The sequence below is a fragment of the Rousettus aegyptiacus genome, unplaced genomic scaffold, assembly GCF_014176215.1.
Source record: "Rousettus aegyptiacus isolate mRouAeg1 unplaced genomic scaffold, mRouAeg1.p scaffold_m13_p_3, whole genome shotgun sequence".
NCBI lineage: Eukaryota > Metazoa > Chordata > Mammalia > Chiroptera > Pteropodidae > Rousettus > Rousettus aegyptiacus.
In genome coordinates, this window is record NW_023416306.1 from 138883423 (window position 1) to 138902295 (window position 18873).

At 35.8% G+C, this 18873-nt stretch overlaps 1 protein-coding gene across 3 annotated transcripts; it reads left to right on the top strand.

The window, feature by feature from the left end:
- Window positions 1-131: 131 nt before the first annotated feature.
- Window positions 132-18813, top strand: CDKN3 (cyclin dependent kinase inhibitor 3). Of its 3 annotated transcripts, none has more exons than XM_016132817.2 (8): window positions 132-237; window positions 2406-2488; window positions 3830-3885; window positions 4377-4421; window positions 6699-6921; window positions 10362-10393; window positions 12066-12166; window positions 14021-18813. In XM_016132817.2, the coding sequence occupies exons 1-8, from the start codon at window positions 229-231 to the stop codon at window positions 14105-14107; spliced, it is 636 nt and encodes a 211-aa protein (XP_015988303.1). In that variant the 5' UTR covers window positions 132-228; the 3' UTR covers window positions 14108-18813. The 3 variants fall into 3 exon arrangements, with proteins under 3 accessions (XP_015988303.1, XP_015988302.1, XP_015988300.1); XM_016132816.2 differs by having other exon boundaries at window positions 12063-12166; window positions 14021-14262; XM_016132814.2 differs by lacking the exon at window positions 132-237 and adding an exon at window positions 1964-1999 and having other exon boundaries at window positions 12063-12166; window positions 14021-14262.
- The last annotated feature ends 60 nt before the right edge of the window (window positions 18814-18873 follow it).

An 18873-nucleotide genomic window follows, 5' to 3' on the forward strand; every position in this document is an offset into this window, starting at 1 on the left:
TTCAAAGGCCACCTAGGAACCAATGAGCGGTGAGAGGCCGAGCCTAGGCATCCGGGGGCGGAGTAAGAAACAGAGAGATAGTGTGATTGGCTCCTAGGAGACACCACGCCCCACCTCACAGAAGGATGTACCAATGACCTGAGCAGAGGGACGGGTTCCGCTCGGGGCTGCGAGACGCCGGTGCTGCCCTAGGGAGGCGGTGGCGGTCAGGACGTGGGGCATCCTGCGATGAAGCCGGTGAGTTGGGTCGAAGCTTGGAGGAGCGAAGCTGCAGGGATGGGAACGGTCCCGAGGCCAGTTCTTGGGCCCGAGGACAGCCTAGGCTTGGTCGCAGAATAACTCAACGCAGCAACCGTCTTGGGTAAGGGAGGTGGCACTTCGCGGGAAGGCGAGAGCGATGACCGAGAAAGAACAGGGTCAGTGGCGAGCCAAGGAAAGACGGACATTCGCTGTGCGCCTGTTGTGGCCTGTCGCCTGCAGGTTGGCCTTAGCCTCACGGCAGCCCTGCCGAAAAGGGCTGAGCCTCTTTTTACCAAAGAAACTGGGGTTTCTAGAGCTTACGTGTCTCTGTGTACCAGTCTGCCTGATACTGCAGCCCCAAAGAATGTCCAAGGCTACCCTGTGCCCCCTGGGGAGTAGTCCTCACCGGAGATGAGGAAAATTTCATGAAAGATGATTGCCAACCCCCGCTTGTGGGTGTTATCACCATTATCACCGTCCCCCAAGGCCACCTGGCACTGCGTGCTTTTCCCGGGGGTTCAGAATCCCTGCGCCTGGGAGAGCGGAAATGTCAAACAAACTATGTTAGGATTTGTAAACTTGGCTAGGAGAGCCTGAGTAAGTTGGCCACACGAATTGAACATCTCGAATCATTAAAACTGCTTTGAAGAGAAAGAAAGAAATAGATGCAAGGCACTGAAGTTCCGACTGATTCACAAGGTTGACATTATTGAAGGGCCTTCATTTGAGTTGAGCAGATAATAATAATACAGATAGAACCAAAGCAACTCAAACCCATATTCTAATTTGGCTCCGAAATGGGATCTTGTAATAACAAACAAGACCATTATAGAATATAGCTTCAGAGCTAAAAAGGACATTAGGTGGTTACACTTACTTATCCCCATGTTATCAAGTGGAGGGACATCAGCTGTCCTTCCCTCCTGGCCTCCTTCTCCACTTGTCCTCAGAAGAGGATATGTGAGTAATCTGATCCTCAAGTTTGAGAGAAGCTGAACACAAGTAGCCCTACCCTTTCTTCCCTTCTCTCTGCAGAGAGTACTTTCTGAAGTGCTCTCTGCCACCCTGGAGCCCTGGGTTGTCATTGGCTGCCAGTGACTAGATGGATGAATCCAATTCTGGAGTGAAGAAATGACAAGCTCACCTGACCGCAGCTTTAAAGCCATATCCACTCTTTGATACTCAATAATAAAACTAATGTGTTGATCTCCATTCGCCTCTCAAGTTTCTTATCTCTCAGTTGGTTCCAAGTAGAAAGTAGAAGAAAGGTGTGTTTTTTTTATTGGCCCTATAAAACTAGCAGTCTTCCATGTAGACACGATGCCTACAGCATTGAATTATGACTCCTTATTTAGGTCAGCACACAAAGTCCATCTCAATCTCTTTAATCCAGCGAGTCACAGATTATTACACTTATACTTCCCCTCCCCCAGCACTGAACTACTAGGCTGTATGAGGGTCATTTTTTGAGAAATGGGGTAGGTAAAACTACATCTCTAGCTTTATTTCCTCTGCTGTATCACAATTCCCAAATATACAAGTCTTTTCTCCTTTTGCCTTAACTTGTTCTTAATTTGCATAAAACTTCCTGCTTATCCTTCACAACCCAGTTATGCAGCTCCTCTGTGAAGCTTCCTCCAGCTCCCTAAATAGCCACTCCCTTTTGTGTTCTAAAGTGCAATAATTATGCTTTCGTTTTAGCATTTACATCTTTCTCCGGTAATCTGTGTGCACATCTATGTCTTCAGCTATACCGGAGGTAGGCAGTTTATTTTATGGATCTTTGCTCTCTAGAACTTGACGAATGAAGATGTCCAAGAAATGTTTGCAAATAAATGAGTTAATCTTCTCACTTAATAGTTGTGGAAAACTAAGATCCAGAATAAACTACTGTTGCTTGTCCAAGATTATACAGTAAGTGACAGAGCCAATACCAAAAGTCAGGTTTCTTGATTCCCAATCCGACTCTCTTTCCGCTACATAATGTTGTAATTATATATAGGATGTTAAATAGCAATAATTTATTATTGATATTGCTGATCTCTCTGATATTTCATATTGAATAAATTACAAATATGCAGTGTGTGTTAAGCAAAGATTAACCATACTAAGATCATATATAAATATTCATTACAGTTATTTAACATAACTGACTTCTTTTGAAGCCTAGTTCATTGCAAACAAGTGAGTTCGACTCATCAGATGAAGAGCCTATTGAAGATGAACAGACTCCAATTCAGATATCATGGTATGTTAACATTTCTGATCAATGACGAGCTAAAATATTTGATGTGTACATCATAACCTTTGTAGAATGTAGTCCACATATTGAATATATTTTATAATTATCTTCCACTGTTTATATAATTATAATCTTTAAGGGTTATCTAATTCCATGATTACTGTCCATGACAGAATTAGGCTTTTGGAGGGTTGTGGGTCCTTCTTTATACATTGAGAAAACCATAACAGAAACAAGGAAGTAAGGAGTTGAAATCAGACTGGAATGATCTCCCATTTAGTACCAACACTTACCTATTTTTTTATGACAAAAGACTAGTGTACATAGTATGAAACATTTAATCATTTATCATTTAGTCAAATCCTAGAACTATGTGCCACTGTAATGCATCTGTCAGCAGACACTGTTTAAGATTAAAGCCACATTATCATAGATACAATAACAAAAACACGGTTCTATATAAAATCGACTTCTAAATCTTGGCAGTGATTTATGGTTATACCAGATTCTCTATAACCAACAATCAAATGCTTTCTCTAATCCCTGTAAATGTAATACTCTCTCTTTTAAAAAGCACTGTTCCCTACTATAGGAAGAGAAAAAGAATGTAAGTGTTGTCCCTAAAGTTTTTTGTTCTGCCATCAAATAGCAATTTTCTTTCATTGCTCTTTCTAACCCCACTTTGAAATTCAAAACTCATCTAATTTTCAAATTCAAGTGGTATTTGTGTGCTGCCTCCTGTTTTCCTAAACTCATCTTGTCTTGCAAATAAAGTGAGCCCCTGCCTTCATTGTCCCTGAGTACTACAAAGTGGGACTATGATTTCTTGAAATTATTTCATTTTTACCAAAATCCAGTACAACAAAGAATGGGTAGCTGGTGGTTTTTATCATATAAAATTATATCTGTTTAAGGAAGTCCTACAAAGAAATCTTAAAATAGTAATATAGAATGAATGCTCAGGATGAAATTGTCAGATGGTCATTTTCCAGCTTATTTGCTAAGGTTATTAAGACAAAATATCTCAGGTAACATACCATAAGTAACTTAAGTACACTTTATACTAGTTGTAGGCAATCTAGGCTTTGTTATCATTATGGTAAGTTTAAATTAACCTACCACTTTTAAAACTTAAATTGTAACAAAACAAATGATAAGTCTCTGTTTCAAAAATTGCCTTTTTGTGACCATCGATATTTAATTATAAATTTTTGTTGTGTGACTAAAACTTTAAAACACCCTTATTCAGTGGCAAGCATGCACATTGGTTAAATTGAATTTCCATTTATAACTTTTGTAACTTTTAAAAATTCAAACTGAGCTTGATAAAGTTTTTTTTTTTTTCAGGCTACCCCTGTCACGCGTGAATTGTTCTCAGTTTCTTGGTTTATGTGCTCTTCCAGGTAGGTACCACTACAGCTGGCTTCTTATTGCTACATTACACCATTTTGTGTTTTTTGTTTTGATTTGTTTTGTTATCAGCATTCTCTGTACTGAGCAATAGGAGAATTTCACAGACCATCTGCATGGGGAACTCACTTTTGGGAAGCCTTCATGGGGGCCATAGGCGAAGGAACATAGATCTACCCTTCAATCCTTCTGGATCCACATTCACAGTTGTACCTTTCCATTTTACCTGTTTTATGAAAATTTATACACTGGGGTACAATGTGAAGCTTAGGGCGATAGCTAAGCACTTATTACAGAAAGGACATAGAATCCCTGGCTTATATTCCTAAGAATTTAAGAAATTGAAATTCATATTCAAAATGGAATTTGAACATATAAATGATCATATGGGATGACTTTCTAAAGTAGCTATATATATGTTTAAATATACTTGTTATGTATAACCCAGATCTGACTTTTTCACTTGTCTTATTACTACTTATAGGTTGTAAATTCAAAGATATTAGAAGAAATATCCAAAAGGATACAGGTAGGTATAATAGTAAACAACTGTATTAATAGTTTTTTTTTTTTTATAACACTGAAAACATCTTTGTCAAAAAGAACAAACTGTAGTCTCTTCTCAGTATACCAAATAAATATTTGATATTTCATAAAATTTCAAATTACAGACTTATCTAATAAGTGAAGAGGTATTTGCGAAGAGCTAATTGTCGTAGTTATATATAGAAATTGCATTCGAGTTTAGAATGTATAAGTTGGAGAGAGAAACGTATGTAAATAGAAAACTGGCATTGCACTGCACAAATCTTGGAACATGCTGTTCTTTACAGACTTGACTGTGATAGTAGAAATTTTCTGGATAGAAAATGTAGAGAGCCAGCATGTAGGTGGGAAAGATGGAGTGGTGTCCGATCTTTGCATGCCCACGGATGTTCATACAACTGTAGCCTCAAGTCTAATAATCCCAATCGGAATTTACATATTGCATGATACTAAAATTTTAAATTTTTAAAATATTTTATTCTAGTTGGCCTGGAATCTTTCAAGGCTAATAGTCCTGCCAATGTCCTTATAAAACATCAAAATAAAAACATATATCTTGCTTGGTTCTGATCAGTATAGATTTTTTAAATCTTAAAATTTTTTTCTGGTTGTTTTAGGATATCAATTTGCTGATATACTTTCTCTAATTTATTCCTTACCTACCAAAAAAGACTTAAAGAGGCTAATAGATTAGTTGACCCTTGCAAAATTGGGAAAGATTTTCTGATTTTGAGACAACCACCATGGTAGGAAATTTTCATTTGGAAAATATTTAAGTCATACACAAAATATAATGTAAATCATTGCTTCAAGTACCAATCTTGCACATTTTGGAAAGACCTATTCATTTAGTATCTTCTGTAAAAGGGCTTTCCAGTGTTTTAGCAAACCCTTTCTTTTCCAATGAAATCTTAAATGGAATCCAATATGTAAAACGAATGACAATGTTTGATGGAGGAGGCCTACAATCTCCCTGCAGCTGTTCCTGTAGTTCCTCCTAAGAGTACTTTCTAGGAAGTTTGAAAACCACTGTATAATGGAAATTATTTAGTGTGTACAAAGGCAAAGAGAAAATTACCTACCATTAAAAATGGTTAAGTACGTTAAATCCTTTTAGAAGTACAAAAATGTGATAGTATTATCTAGAGTAGCACCATCCAATAGAAATATAATGGGGGCCACAAATAGAAGCCATATATGTAACTTTATATTTTCTAGTTGCCACATTTAAAAAAAGTAAAACACAGGTGAAATTAATTTAACAATATTTTTATCTAACCTAACATTGCTTAAAAAGTATCATTTCAATGGGCTTTGATTATAAAACAAATTATGAATGAGATAGATTTTTTTGTACTTAATCTTTTAAATCAGATATGTATTTTATACTTAGAAAAAATCTCAATCTGGACTAGCCGCATTTCAAGTGCAAATCTAGAGCTTCATGATCAAAGGCACTTTATACTTAAATAACTAAATGTTGTTGGATTTAGGAGGCAGGGAGGGTGAGGAGGCTCAGGTCAGCCAGAATTAGTTTTTCATTATGAACCAAATGTTCTATAGTAACTATTGCCGTGAGAAAGTTCCAGTGTATAGAATGGTCCACGGTACTATTGCTTGGATCATATTCATTATAGTGAAAGCGTCTAAGTTACATAATTCTAATACAGTTAATGTTTTATTTCCTAGAGACCTAGTCCCAAAATTAAATGCATGATGGTGTGGTACAGTAACGAATATAGGGGAGAATACAAGAGCACTGGCACTGTGACCATGCTGGAGATTTTCCGTACAATGCTTAGGATAAGCAAAAAAACAGAGTGATGAAAATAGCAAACATGGTTGGTTTTGTAAGAAGAAAAACAGGAAAAAAAAGTGTCATCATCCCTTCTTCAGAGTTTGTTTTGAAATATTATATGGTTTTAAATTTCTTTTAAAGCAGCATTTATTGTAAAATTATTTCTCAAGAACAGCAATATAACTGACTCGTGTTAAAATTCAGTAAAAAGCATTTGAATTATAAAGTCAGATTTAATTTTAATCACCTTTCAGTTCAGATGTTTCTAAGTGACTTGATTTTTACCCTAGTTTGAAGACAAGTCAATACATTTTAGATTTATCAATAAGCACTTCAAATTTATAGATTATCATTTGTTATTTATTCAGTTTAAGAAATTTAACTCCATATTCTCACTCTTGACCATATTTAAATTTGTAATGTTTTGTACATGTATGTCTTTGTATCTCGGTCTATTGGCAGAAGAACTAAAGAGCTATGGTATACAAGACATATTTGTTTTCTGCACCAGAGGGGAACTGTCAAAATATAGAGTCCCAAACCTCCTGGACCTCTACCAGCAGTATGGAATTGTCACGCATCATCATCCCATCCCAGATGGAGGGACTCCTGACATAGCCAGCTGCTGCGAAATAATGGAGGAGCTTGCAATCTGCCTTAAAAATAATCGAAAAACCTTAATACAGTAGGTTCTCCTTTTCTCCATGCATTACATGAGAAATGTCCCAGTCAGAATGATTTTTTTAATTACTGCATCCTTTTTCAGTTACTACCTACTTTGTAATTTGTCACGAGGATCAAAAAGAGATAAAGGATAAAAAGTACTAGCCCGGTATAGAGTGTGTACTCCGATATTTGTTATTATAACTTTTGAAGAATAAGGACAATAAACGAGTAGATTTGCAAATTTTTAGAATAGGGTTACAGGCTTTTTTTTCTTTCATTTTGTCTTAGACTTTCAGTTATCATTTTGAGACACCCTCTCTCAAAAAGGGTGAGTCATTCATCTCGTTAACCTTACTTGTTGGTCAGCCTTTCAATCACTCCCAAGAGCAAAAGAGTCAATTTTTAAAAAAATTAGCAGCAAAGAAATCATCCCTAAGCAATAAGAAATCTTAAAAATATTCTTGAAAATTATAATTGATGATGTGAATTTGCTATCACAATGAAAGAAGGACTCTTATTGTTTTTCTATGATTTTACAAACACTGCTGGTATGAAAGTTTAAAACAAAATAAAAAGAGGTTAAGAAAAAAATGATGAGAGAAGAACAAAATGGCTTGGGGAAAGGACGAAGAGAGTGACAACCAGCAGGAGACAGTAGCGAAGATGAGAAGTAGTGCTGTGGGTGAGAACCAGAGGTGCTCAGCTGGAAGTGAGACACAGAGTAGAGGAAGGTGAGCCAGCGCAGGTAACAAACTAGTCCTTCTCTGTGCCAATTGCACTTTTTGTATTCTACTAAGCTGCTAATCCTTTCTGGAACAAGATAAAGTACTAAATAGTTTGATACCTCAAAAGCCCTAAGGTCCCTGAAGTCATTGCATTAAGCTAGACAGTATGCAGACTCCACCAAGTATCCAGTATAGTCTCAGGGCTGGCCCAGCCAACTTCTCTCCTTCCACCTAGAGCTCAGGGCCCTCATGCCAATAGTTACCATTCTGAAGGCAAAACAACTAATACAAGAGTTTTTGAGGACACAAAACTGTTTGTAGCCAAACTCAACTCTGATATACAGAGAAGTATAGCCTACCGAGTAGAGAATAAAGATACAGAAGCAATCCTATAGTCTATTGTTTCCAAACTTTCTCTAGAGAAAAGCATAATCTCTCAGTGTAAGCAATTACTAATTGTAAAAGCAAAATTTTAGACTAAATAGTTGTCCATGCTAAATTTTCTAAATCTAAGTAAAATAGCATTAGATAATTAGATGGAGCTAGTGAAAAATATTTCCCAGTTTTTTAACCCATTTTCCAAACCAATTCTGAGATCTTTTTTTTCCAAATAAATCTTTGAAAGCAGCCTCTCCTAAAAAGATTCCAGGCATCAAACTAGCTCAGATTAGTAAAGCTTAACAAATTCTACTCTAGCAGGTTCTAGCGTACTGAATGCTCTGATGTTTGAACAGAATACAAACAGGTTGGAAAGATGGGTGGGTGGGCTTGCATATGTTAAATGCTTCAGGCTCACATAAAACATAGCATCTGATGACAAAATTTTCATTAGCCTACACCTTTCAAAAGTGTCCTACAGTGACTACTGTTTGGACAAAGACAATTTTTCATCCATTCTGCCATCTTTGAGTGTTCATATTGCTAGACAGCTCTTGAGTAAATGTTTTTCACTCTTGTTGGCTACCAGTGCTATCTCACAGTTCTCCCCTGGCATTTTCATTCCTTTATAAAATCGGTGAACGCTGCTTGCCTACTATATATACCATTTTCTAGGGCTGTTGTAACAAAGTATCACAAACTAGATAGCCTAAAGCAACAGAAATTTATTCTCTCCCATTCTGTAAGCTAGAAGCTCAGAGTCAAAACCATGGCCACACTCCCTCTGAGACTCTAGACGGAAAACTTCCTTGCCTCTCCCCAGCTTCTGGTGGTGGCAGTAGATCCTTGGCATTCTTTAGCTTGCAACTGCATCACTCTAATCTCTGACTGTCACTACATGATCCTCCTTGTGTGTTTGTATCTTCACATGGTATTTCCTCCTATACGGACACCAGTCATATTGGGTTAGGGCCACCCTAGTGACCTCACCTTAACTTGATCACATCCACAAAGACCTTATTTCGAAATGAGGTCACATTCAGAGTACTAGGGATTATGACTTCAATATATCTTTTTGGGGACACAATTCAGCCTATAACACATACTGTGTTCCAAAGTGAATTACAAAACACACCCTGTGAGGCGCAATCCCCACCCTCAAGGAACCCACAGCTTACTACACTACCACATAAGTGCAATAAGATTCACACGGGATATGTAAGGGGCAGTGCACAGGACAGCAATGGTTTAGGTGGAGACACAAAGGCATTTTGGGGAATAAAATTTGAAGTGGGTTTTGAAGGATGAGTGGGAATCAGAGAGAGGAGGGAAGATAAGAGTAAAGAGTAGCAAGAGGTATAAAGTAGTTTTAAAGTAGTATTCATCTTTCAGAAAGCCACTGCAGTATTCTACCTCTCTCTACCTTTCCATGGTAGATCCTCATCTCTGAAACAGGCCTACATCTGGGACACTATAGAAAGCAAGTTCACGAACACTCCAGCAGTCAGCACCTGTTTGGTCCTCTGTCTCACATCCTATCACAAGACATGTACCTAGACCTTCATCTACAATATACTACAGTTCAAGTTAAGTCTCAGCACCCAGTTAGGTTCAGCACGTCTTCTAAGAAAGTTAGAACGTGTGCAACACATTTTTTAGGATCTTCGAAAATGATTAAAATGGTTTTGTTGCTTTCAGGGTTAATTTTAATTTTTATGAGAAATTCAGTTATGCAGAACTGCTAATATCTTCATAATACTAACATTCATTTACTTCTTACTCTTTGCCAAGCTGCATTCTAAGCCCTTTCAATGCTATCTCATTCGGTCCTCACTATGATCTAGGTACTATTGCTGTTACCATTTTATAGGCGAGAAGGCTGAGGCCTAGAGAAGCTACATCACTCCTTAGGTTCATACATCTAATAAATGACAGATCCAGGATTCAACCTAGGCGGTGGGACCCTAGAGCTTATGCTTTAAAACTCTTTGATACACAACCTCTGCACTCTTTGGATAAATGAAGTTATTATACCAATAGCTCTTGTTCCATAACCACTAAGATTTTGTCCAGACAGAGGAAAATAATCCAAGTGGCCATTGGTAAAACAGTCTGACTCCTACCTCTTCAGTAATATGTTCCACTGCTCATATGTGGATCCCAGAATTTAAAGAAGTCACTAAAAAGGCCCTGCCTCCCTTGACCCTTAGAAGAGTTCAGAGATTTCATCTCAGTGTGCAAGGCACTATGCTAGGCATTAGAGTTAAAACTATGAGGCAGAAAGAACAAGCCTGTAGTTGTAATTGTGGGGATGAAATGAAAATGTGCAAATTTCAAAACTGTACTTTTTTTTCAGCTGTTATGGAGGAGTTGGGAGATCTTGTCTTGGTAAGAAATATATTTTCATTATTCGGTATTTTTTTTTTTTTTCATTTCAAAGTAGGCAAACTCCTGTTTCTGGGCCATATGCTCACTGTATGAAAATGAAACCAAACACAATAAAGTCTGCTAAACCCCGAAGGATTACTTAATGCCCTAAATTTGGCATTCTCTAGGAAGACTGGGTGGGACTGGGGGTTGTTTTCAGCATTGCTTTGGCGGGTTCTACAAAATAATTTACATCTTAGCATCTGTATTCTTGTGTTTTGTTTTGTTTTCTAATATTCTCCCTATGCAGGTGTTATGATACTGACAGTAACTTCTAAATAATATCCACAGGTAACATAAGTATGAAAACCAATGTTAATTACCATATGTTTACTTTAAACTTTTAAAAAATGTGTTAGGGAAAAAAGAAGTTAACGAAATGGCATATTAGAGTAACAGTTATTCCTTTTTGTTTTGGACAGTACGGAAATTGAAAACTTTTATGTTTCAAAGAACACTATCAAAATCAAAGACAACTCACAGAACAGGAAATACTTACAAACTATATATCTGATAAGGGACTCACACCTAGGATACATAAAGAACTTTCATAGCTCAATAATAAAGACAAACAACCCAATTTTTTTAAATGGACAAATGATCTGAATATATATTTCTCCAAACAAAATATATAAATGACCAACAAGCACATGAAAAAGATGCTCGACATCATTGGTCATCAGGAAAATGAGATACTATTAAGATACTATTGAACACTCATTAGTGTGGGTGTTCCAAAAAATGTAAAATATATGCGAGGATGTGGAGAAATCGGATCCCTCATATACTGCTAGTAGGTATGTAAAATGGTACAGTTGCTTTGGAAAATAGTCTGGCAGTACTGCCTCAAACAGTTAAACATAAAGTTACCATATGACCCAGCAGTTCCACTCCTAAGTGTATACCCAAAAGAAATGAAAACATTTCCACACAAAAACTTGTACTTGAATGTTTATAGCAGCATTATTCATAATAGCAAAAAAATAGAAACAACCTAAATGCCCATCAGTTGACAACTAGATGAACAAAATGTCTATCCATACAATGGTATATTATTCATCCACAAAAAGGAATGAAGTACTGGTACGTGCCACAATTTGTATGAAAATGAACACATTATGCTAAGCAAAAGAAGCATGTCACAAAAGACCATATATGATTTCATTTATATTAAATGCCTAGAATAGGCAAATCTATAGAGACAGAGAGTAGATAATTGGTTGTTTAGGGCAGGGGTAATGAGGTCATAGGGGGATTTTAACAAAAGGGTGCAGGGGTTTTTTGAGATGATGAAAATGTTCCACAATTGACTGGTTGGTGATGGCTGCACATATCTGTGAATACACTAAAATCCACTGAATTGTATACTTTAAATGAATAGTGTGGTATGTGAATTATAACTCATTAAAGCTACATAAAAACCAAAAAAAAAGGAATGAAGCCACTGCTAAACTTTAATTTAACCAATTTAAAATCATAATTTAACTGTCAAAAACACATAAGGCCTCCATCTTTTCATTCATTTCAATTACACCGAACTCAGTCTTCTGTACCAATATAAGTCTAATTAAATATAAAATGCTCTATCATTATTTAATAATATGCATTTTTTTTTATCATGTTCTGTTAGTAGCCGCTTGTCTCCTACTGTATCTGTCTGACACAGTATCACCACAGCAAGCCATAGACAGCCTGAGAGACCTAAGAGGATCTGGAGCAATACAGACCATAAAGGTAAGGAGGTTGACTGTTCTTGTGTGGGTGTGATTAAGTGTGCAGCAGACCCTTACAAATACACCGTAATTCAGCATTGCAGGGAAAGAGGAAAATTTCCCCTTCCCTCTGCTGGTTTTCAGCTGGTTGAATAATCAAATCAACATAAGACAGATTAACAAGAGAAAATCAAATTAAATTTAGTGCACATGGGAACCCCACACACAGGAAAGAAGATCTCAAATGCACAAGAGATTCTGAGACAGAAATGGAAAATTACTTACATATGACATTCTGAGCTAGGGAGGAAGTAAGGCACCTTAGGGCTTCGGAAGGTTAATTGCATGAAAAGCCTGTGTTCAGTAATCGATAATTTGCCCTGGTCATCTCTGATGATCTCTTGTATGAGTAAGGCCCCTAATTCAAATTCCTCTAGGTAGTTTGAACTTCCCAGGATCTACCAGTGTTCAGTTTTTGCCTATTCGGCTCTCACTTAGAAAAATAAGAAGGTTACTATAAGCTTGGTAGTTTCCTGGGTAGATTTTCAGCCAAAAAGATCTAATGAAGATCTAATTATATCACCAAAATGCTTAATAAAGATGAATGACTATAACACAAAAAATGTAAAGCAATGCTAATTACTCTTTGCTGTGGATAACCAAAGGTGATATCTTCCACATTTACTTTTCCCTTAACATTCAAAAATACTGCCATAGCAATGCTCAAGGATATTGTTATATACTAATCATGTTGCTGAAAAGATTCTGCAGATTTCACTTTATCTGTAGCTCTGTAAAGCTAACTTGCCCTCCTTTCCCAAGCACCCAGCCTCAGCTTTAGTACTAAATCAGGAGCAGGCACTAAAGGATCCTGGCCTTTACACAGCTCCTTGAGCTGCAGAGTCCATCTGCCCAGGGTTCAGGTCTAACCAAGTGTCATGAATATGAATTATTATAACTGATAATTTCACCGAGCAGCCTGATTCTCAGTGCTCAAATAAGGTCTTTCAAAAACCAATCCATACAGGACCCCACTTCACTGCATAGGTTCTGAAAACAGAGCTGCCCATATTATCTGTTACGATCAAATGATGCTTCAAATTCGAGATGTTCTCAGGTCTCTCTTTTAAACAAAATACATGATCAAACACATGTGCATATGTATGTATATGCATGTTTTACACCTTTAATCTTGGAGAGAATTAAGCCCATATTAATATGGGCTGTCGACGTATCACCTCAGCATCCTGTGGCAAACAGGCTTTTCCCATCCCTGCCGATTTAAGTTAGCAATATGCGATTTCAACTCCCTAGTGAGATGAAATGAGACTAGCAAAGTAAAAATATCCTCTAGGAAGCTATTAAAATTCTGAATAAAGTTTTTTTTTTTGGCTTATCTGTTAAAATTATTTTTATTATTTGCTATAAAAATTATTCCAAAGGGAGTGTCATCACGAAAAAGCAGAAAACTAGGACTTCTATAAATAAATATTTTCTTGAACATACCATTGTTAATTGCTACAGAAGGTATCTTCTCCTCCCTACTTAGCCCCAGAGGAATACATTAGCAAAAAGAATGCCTTCATGTACTATTTTTAATCTTACTTGTTCCTGCCAGTAAAGGGAGAAATCAGATTTTAAAACATTCATCTGTATTTCATGCTACCTTCTGATTTTTAGAGATTTTTAAAGCAATAGTTTTCACACTATATGTAGCTTTATTGAAAGATAAAACTTCCCCATGAAACTTCCTTACCTGAAAGGATATAGAATTGTTCTTAGCAAATATTTTTGATTCCTGATTCCTGCTAGTATTGTAACTACTCCAGTAACTAGTTTTCTACAATGTGTTTCAATACATCTTTACTTTTTTCAGCAATATAATTATCTTCATGAGTTCCGGGACAAACTAGCTGCACATCTATCATCAGGAGATTCAGTATCAAGATCTGTATCTAGATAAAAAAAAAAAAAATTTAAACAGCATATGTATATATATGACCGTGTCTGAAATTTAAGAGCTAACATAACTTGATTGAAGTGAAAATACTACTGTTATCACCTTGATTGTAAATGTGTATGTGCAGATATTCCTAAAGCTTTTATTGACAAATTTCATTGTGTCTCTTTCATCTCTTATAGGAGACAGAATAACTGCTGTATACTTTCCTTTTTAGAAATGCACTGGTTGCTCTGGTATATTTTATGTGGGGATAATGCTGGAAAAGTATATGGAAAAACATTTGACTGCATTTATCACACTTTTACCTCATTTTACTATTTGTAACTACCGAGTGACATATAACATAGTAACAAGTATGAAAATTTGTTATTTAAATGACTTTATTTAAATGACTTTCATTTAAACGTTATTTAAATGACTTTCATCCTTTATTCCTCCCAAAATTTTTCCCCTTATTTTTTCTACTTCATAGACATACAAAATTGTAAGGAATCCTACAAATTATCTAATCATCTCCCTCCTAGTGCTGGATCATGCCCAATAGGTGTTTATCCTGCATTTGCTGGGAAATTTTCAGAAACGACAAATTCGCTGGTTCAGACAACTGCTCTATTTTTAAAGCATTCACTTTTTCACCTTAGAAACAACACAACGAATTTAATCCTCCTTTCACATTTATTTATAAAGTAGTTATCTACATATTAACAATCTTCAATTTTCTCCTTCATCTTACTTATATCATTAAACATGTCTTTTTGTCTTTAAATTCAACGTTGCAGCTAGCTACTCAAAGCAGTCATTTAGACTATAGATAGAATTACACGATGAGTCAAAGCCACCTGTTTTAACAGACATCAATGGTTTCAGAGTCACATAAGGTAGATGCATGGCTCTCTTGGCTACTGGTAATCACAGAAGTGAACCAGTGGTCATAGGCACTTACACACAAGGTCAAGTAAATTTCACATCAGAACAATTTTTAAATAATTACATAATTGCCAAAAATCTTATTTTGTCTCACACTCTTCTTGCTGCTGCTGAACTACTTTAATTTCACCAGGGAATACTTTAAAACAAGTACTAGTGCTGTTGAAAACTTCAGACCAGAGAACCACTATGTACCATTAATATAATCAATATTTTAATACTTTTATATATGCATTGCTTCTAGAATTTAAGATTTTATAATACTAAGAAAGATTAGAAAGTCACATATCCCACTAGTATCTGAATGTTTAAACAAGGGATTTCTTATCTAACAAAATAAATACCAAAAGTTGTAGCAAGAAAGTTATTTTTTTTAAAGTACAGGCTGTAATCATAGATTGATACCTTCTTCATGATGTTATTACAACAAAATATAATTTAAAAAGCACAATATTCTATTAAAATTTAGGAAGTCACTGAAATTAACATGACCAAATCTTATATTAGCTTTCTCCCAATATAAATAAATATTCAGTTTATTCATGAATACTTATGAAAATGGAGGGAAAATATTGGCATGGATTTATCAAATCTTTTAATAATCAATTGAATTCTCAAAGTGTATGCTTTTCTCAATTTCCATTGCAAGTGCCAGTTAAGCCTTCCACATTTAAAATGCTTGACTAAACTACTTTAATACCAATTGTAAGGAAAACACCAATTATTCCATAACAGAGAAACATGGTACTACTCAAATATAATTGTCCAATTAAGTTTAATAATATGTAATTTCCAACATTCTTGGAAAGTATCTTCTGTGGGATACCCCCTCAAAACAATAGGGTAGGGGAGACAGAGACAATCTAGAGTCCTGGTCATACTCAAGCCAGAGTTAGCGAGTTAGCTGCTGAAATTGAATTAACACAGATTCAACCATTATCCATAAACTACACAAGGGAACATTTGAAATGGTTTTTATTAAATGTACAAAAGCAAAATAAATCAAGCAAACTCTAAGAGGGCAGGACTACTTAGGGCATTTTCTTTGGACAATGGTACAGCACCATTAACTTAGATTTTAATAAACCATGAACACAGATGGCTAACTACACTCTGCGTTTCCTTAGTATCTTCAGGGTCTACCCTGTCACCAATCTATTAAGAAAATTTTCTTCTTCAGAATACATGAATACAGTAATCGAAGAAATGTAAATGTTTAGAAAAAGCATTGTACAATAAAAATGTATTCACTCTTATCCATGTCAAGATGTTCAATACATCTTCATTTCCACAATGTATATTAATGTGGGATAAAACTTTCACTCTGATCCCTTCACCAATTAATCACCTTATATTGTGAATACTATTTTCCACAATGAGCAGAAGCAGCAGCAGAACTGTTCACTCCTTTTAGACAGTTAGCTTCAGAATGCACAATTTTAACCAAAATAAAATTGTGCTAAGTTATTCAACATATCCAGAAATGCATTTTTTTTTCTCTTGGCATCACCCTGGAATATTAGTTCAAAACCATCTTCTGAGCTATATTAATACCAGAGATCCATTAGTTAAAAACTATCTTCTAAGCTATATTGGTACCAGAGACTCATTAGTATTATGACTGCTGGTCTGACTGCAGATCAATGACTGGTTTAAGCAAAAGAGCTTAAGTTATTAGTTATTTGAGACTAACATTATTAGTTTCCCCAAAAGGATGAATAAGAGTACTTTAATGAATAATGCTAGACACAATATCAATTTTTATCTTTCCTCTTTGAAAAGAATGTTTTAAAATATTTTTGCTGTCAGAATTTCTGATTTACAATTACAGTGTACAATTGATTATTGAGAAATGCACATTCATGAGCGTTAAATTGTATAAAAAAGTAAACTAGATACTTTTAAATACAGATCATTATGTGAATGGGCTCAATATATCACAATACTATGATGTAGCCACACCAAAAATGAAAGCCCATTCCTCTGCAGAGTATGAAAATACTACACAAATGATTATTTGCACCATGGCAATAACATTAACACTGATCATAAACATAATTAGAGAAAAAGAGAAATGTTGTAACAAGGAAAATATCTGCTAGTTTCAAAGTATATCTACATCTCTATTTCCTGACATTTTCAAAACATGTTGATTTGAGGAGCAAAGAAGGGCTCTTAAGAGAACTATCAGTTTGGTCCTCAAGCTGAAAAATACTGAAAGGCTTTAAAAGAGACAAACTGCCATGTACTTTGTTGCTTTGTGAAAGGCCATTATTACCTGGGTATCTGAACTTGACTGGTAGGTCTGCCAGTTCATGGTATAATGCTTGAGGTTTTCTAAAATGCTTTAGTAGTACCTAATGTCAAAAGCGGATTTCTGGTCAGTTCCTATCATCCCCTCCCCACCTTCTCATAGAAAATAATTCAAATTTCAAACAAATTTGTAGTTTGTCTACAGCCTGGGACCCAACTCTCCTCCACCCTGGGGTAGAGGGTAGGGAAATCAGCTAAGCACTATGAAAATCATCAAACATCATTAATAAAATTCAGACATCAGCATTCAAATAAATTTCCACCCCTATACCTCCTTAGTACTAATGGGACATATTGCCATTATATAGTATTATGACTCAGGAGAATAACTTCTAGACTACACTTGTTATATAAGATTTTTAACTCAGAAGAATCTACAGTAGTCATAGCAACCAAGAATTGTTAATACAAATATAAATCACAATGTGTTACACTAATAGTTTGTGAGAGTTGGAAAGCTCTTAAAGATAAATCAAAGCACATGATAACAATACTAATTGTAACAAGGAAAAGAAGTACCTAAATAAACAGCTGTCACTGCACAGGGAAAAGCAGTTTAATATAAACTGGGAAGGATTACAAATCCAGGCTAACTATGCCTCAGCTGGACCTGCAGAAATAACATAAGGCTACAGCTACCCAAAAACATTAATGAGGGGGAACAAATTAAATTCGGAGCAATGAAGAGTTAACAGGATATTGTCAAATGCACTTTTGTTTCTTTCTCTTGGTAAGGGATTTAATTTCATAAAACATTAGAAAAGGTAAAGATGGGTAGAGATTATGAGGCCATCAAGGTATTCAATCTTCTAATCACTTTTATGCCTAAGAATTAACAACCTACCACCAAGATGGGTAAACTTCACTGCTGATCATCTTTGAGGAATCAGCTAAGGACTATAAATCTAAATTTTGAAGCATGAGAAGGCAGCTTCCACAAATTGCAACCAATAAATCTTGCATTCATTCTGGAATATTCTGGAATACATTATTAAAAGGATTTTTTTAAAAAACTTAGAAAGGAATGTTTAAGACAGCAAGGGCTTGTGAAACTATTTTGACAGAAATACGAAAATAACAGCCCCAGGGAACCTATCTGGAGGACAGAAGACTTGGCCAGGTCTCTCATGATCAAAAATACTTGTGAACAGAAAGAATAATAATAAGTGGGTGCTGACATAATTAGGTGGATCAGAAACTGAATGACTGCTCATACTCAAAGCATGAATCTTCACTGCCTAGCAAATGCTCAATAATTTACTGCATCAACAGACTAAAGGTCAGATCCCTCAAGGCATTCTCCAGACTAGAAAAAACAAGGTCTTTAAAGTTTCTCTCATTATGAAATGAGACTCTCTTCAATCTTATGATATATGTATTCTCTACAACATACTCAACTCCATTACCCAATTGCAAAACAGTAACAGCTATTCTCCCAAAGGTGGGGAAGCATTTTTTCACTAATAGAAAGTAAAATAGCATCTAATTCAAGGGATTCTTAACTGCCACAAAGACATCCATAAACT

What these genes read in the sequence shown, in the direction of transcription:
- CDKN3 (XM_016132814.2), top strand. Translation starts at nt 1,979, where the DNA reads ATGTCTTCAGCTATACCGGAG. An exon ending in AATCGAAAAACCTTAATACA is followed by an intron (nt 6,922 to 10,361) that starts GTAGGTTCTCCT and finishes CTTTTTTTTCAG; the next exon opens with CTGTTATGGAGGAGTTGGGA. An exon ending in AGTTGGGAGATCTTGTCTTG is followed by an intron (nt 10,394 to 12,062) that starts GTAAGAAATATA and finishes ATGTTCTGTTAG; the next exon opens with TAGCCGCTTGTCTCCTACTG.